Source organism: Lipotes vexillifer, unplaced genomic scaffold (genome assembly GCF_000442215.2).
Source record: "Lipotes vexillifer unplaced genomic scaffold, Lipotes_vexillifer_v1.1 scaffold1129, whole genome shotgun sequence".
NCBI classification, from domain to species: Eukaryota; Metazoa; Chordata; class Mammalia; order Artiodactyla; family Lipotidae; genus Lipotes; species Lipotes vexillifer.
The window spans coordinates 4915492-4919066 of NW_006789022.1; the positions used below are offsets into that span (position 1 = coordinate 4915492).

Here is a 3575-nt window from a genome sequence, read left to right on the forward strand (position 1 = left end):
CCCCTCTAGGTCTGTACCATCAAGTGGAAACAAGCAAATAGTAACACCTATTCCCTCCCTCTTGCCCCAGGTGGCAGTCAGCCCCAGTCAATCATCTTTCAAAATACAATTAAGGCTGATGTCTCCGGGTAGCACAGGTAAGAGGATGTCAGTGTGAATGTGCTACCTTGCCGGGATGATAAAAGTTCGAAAAAAGAAGGTATGTGCAAAAAGTGCCATAATGGTGTGGGGTTATTGATGATTATCTTAAGACACACATATTTCATCCCTGGCTGTATGACCTACAGATGGCAACTCAGTAGGACTGACTGTATTTGGAGAATAAATACAACTTGATCTTCATAAACAGTTTTTCTTTTCCCCCAAACTGAGTTTGTCAGACCACCTCTAGACAGGAGCCATCTCAATCTCCTCTATCTCCATTGACTTCGGAAGTGACTCAAATTAGTAATAGCTTAGGAAGTGGAGAAAAGTTGAAGAAGGAAGCTTGCTGGTAAGCTCTTGACCTGTACAGAATCAGGGGTTCTTTCTGGGTGTAACTGTGTCCTGAAGGGTTATATGCACAACACCACTCTAGCTCTTTATAGCCTCTGAAGCACCCTCATATATATTACTCCATTTTATCCTCAGGAGAGTTTCATACGGTAGCAAGGACTATTATCTCCATTTTATAGGTTAAAATTCAAAGGTACAGGGCTTCCCTGGTGGCTCAGTGGTTGAGAGTCCGCCTGCCGATGCAGGGGACGCGGGGTCGTGCCCCGGTCCCGGAAGATCCCACAAGCCGCGGAGCGGCTAGGCCCGTGAGCCATGGCCGCTGAGCCTGCGCGTCCAGAGCCTGTGCTCCGCAACGGGAGAGACCACAACAGTGAGAGGCCCGCGTACCGCAAAAAATAAAATAAAATAAAATTCAGAGGTACATAGGGGTAAACTGACTTCCTCAGTGTTACAGCTGAAGGTTAACTAGGACTTGAGTCAGTCATGGCGTTGATTAGACAGTTTTCCTAAATGCTGGTCTGAGAGAAATGACAAGATTTTCAAAGGGATCTCAGTCTCACACAGCATCTCGCATTCCTAAGACCATAAGCATGCTCTTCAACAATAAGCAATCTGCCTTTAAGTCTGTTTCCATGAATATCTCATTTCCATGTTTTTTTATGAATAAAATCACAACAGCATCATAGAGGATCTTTTGCTTTTTAGGATTGAGCGATAACTCAGTGCTACTGTAACTCCAAAGGTCTTCAAGGGTCCTTCTTTTCAACTGATGTGCGGGAAAGAGGGACATACGATTACTTGCCAAGCTCTTCATGGAGTTTTTCTCTGCTGCTGCCAGGAGTGATCCAGAAATGATATACTGCAAAAAGAGAGGTGGTGGGTGGGGAAGGGCAGGGGCAAGGTGGGAGAAGCAACAGAGAGAGAGGGAGGGGTGGGGGCAGAGAAGGAGATCACTTTTTAACATTGAGAACTGGTTGTAAAAAAGCTATCCACACTTTCAACCACTTTCACTGAACTATCCAGTCCTTTTTAATGGATTTGTTCATTTTTCAGCATATTTCTCCCTTATTCAGGCTCAATCCCATTCAGTCCATGCCTTTTATTCAATTGAATGGGGAGCTGTGACTAGGAATATAGTAAGACCAGAGGCAGAATTCACATTTCCATGTCAATTAGTACTCACACTGTGAATTTTAAAGTCTTGTTTTCAGTTTTCCTTTTTGTAATTTGGGGAATTGCTCTTTGGAGTTCACAGTGTTTTAAAAGACGTTGATGGCAATGATGAGTGAATTGATATAGAAGAAATACTTGGCCTGAATGTCGTAGGCACTTCATTCAATCATGGGCTGCTACAGGAAGTGGTCATTATTTCTCATCTTCCTTATCTACTATTCAGGCTGTAAGATGGAGGAAACTCTTTCACTAATCCATCTCTCCTTGTTCTGAAAATTTTAATCCTGGACCTGTCTTCATAGTCACATCTATGAAGGTGTAATGGTGATGAAAACATCACTGTCCCATACCACATCCAGACAGGGTTACAAGCTTGGAAAACATGCACATGAAACAGCCATAAGGAGTACTGTTCTGCTGATAAGTGAGAGGAGATTTATTTGGGATGGGACTAATTTCACCACATGAGATAGTAACTAAAGAGAATTGTAGGGACGTAGGACCAGGTGGGTTTGCTTTCTGAAACACCATGCTATACAGTCCAAACGTCTAGTACCCTGCCCGCTTCATTCTGGACATTGACTTTGGAGAGGTCCTGCTTTGAGAAGTCTTTCCTCCCTGTGTAGATCCATGTAGGGCAGCTTTCTCTGAATTCCCATGAAGCATGACCACTGACTCTCAACCATGGGATTCATGCTCAATGTAGTCAACCTCTCTTTCCACTAAATCACATCAACCAGATAACCTATTCCCTACTCCTGTGCTTTCTCCAACACAGAAATAATCTGGTATATTCCTGTGGAGCTTTTTGACCTTTTTGTCTGTATCACTCCCCAGATGGTTGTTAGTTTTTACTCACCATAATGCCTCCCCAGAGAGGGTACCACAGAGTTACACAGATGGGTGCATAGACCTCCGCGTGAAGCAACAGGAGGCCGCCCAGGGCAATGTGGAAGAGCCCATTCATAATCTGGACAGCCTGGGGAGAGAATAGGGGCACTGATGGATGAACTGAAGTCATCGTCAAGTCAGAAAGCGAAAGTGAGGCCGGAAGCCCTGGTTCCTGACCTGGATGGGGCTGTGTAAGATGTCCAAAGCAAGCGGTGAAGGTGCCAAGACCTTTGTCTCGTTCCGATTCATTTTCCCCACCACCTGGGGCGTTTCCAAGGCAGGTATATGTGGTACGCTGGTGATGACCTGGGATGGGAGACCCCTAACTATGCAAGCCTCAAGATCAAGTGGGGGCATAAGATCACCATATGATAGTCTCTCTGGACGTCCCTGATTTGGCCCCCTGTGTCAGACATAAAGATCACCTCAGGTGGGATCAAATACCTTCCAGTCGGATTGAATTTTGTACCTGGGCTACAGCGTCTGCTTCTGTAGGCCAGAGAGTCCCTAGGATGTGGAACGGAGGGCAACTGACTTACCCCCAAAGCCTTAGATTCCCTCATGAAGAAGGCCTGTGTGGTGCCCAGCGCTGAAGGCACCCTCCTGGGAATTAGTTTCTGAACAGACTGCATGGCAATAGGGCCTGCCGGGAAAGCTCCACTCATGGAATTTCTGGGCGTCGTCATTTCACCCTCAAAAGTCCTAAAAATAAAACAAATAATAAAATGAGGAGAGAGAGAACAGGATTCTTGGCAGTCTTTTATCTCGTGTTGTGCACCTGAATACTTTCCTCTGTATTCTCTCTGTGGGTGTCACTGATGGCAGACACGGCCTCTTCCTAGTGACTTTGGAGCTAAAGCAAGGCCTCCTGCCATGTTCTAAGACAGGATCTGGAGGGGGCATCTCATGCAAGGGCTTATGGGCCCAGGGATCCCTGTCAGGATTCTTTTTTTTTTTTTTCTTTGCGGTACGCGGGTCTCTCACTGTTGTGGCCTCTCCCGTCGCGGAGCACAGGC

The 3575-nt window shown here is 45.9% G+C and overlaps 1 protein-coding gene across 1 annotated transcript in view; it reads right to left on the reverse strand.

The window, feature by feature from the left end:
* LOC103091128 (B-lymphocyte antigen CD20) overlaps nucleotides 1-3245 on the reverse strand; it is a 6087-nt gene extending 2842 nt beyond the window's left edge. The window contains exons 1-3 of the mRNA XM_007462196.1: nucleotides 3099-3245; nucleotides 2528-2647; nucleotides 1298-1354 (exon numbers count right to left, since the gene is read on the reverse strand). Coding sequence (XP_007462258.1) covers nucleotides 1298-1354; nucleotides 2528-2647; nucleotides 3099-3245 — 324 coding nt within the window. The remainder of the gene's footprint in view (nucleotides 1-1297; nucleotides 1355-2527; nucleotides 2648-3098) is intronic.
* Between the last annotated feature and the right edge of the window lie 330 nt (nucleotides 3246-3575).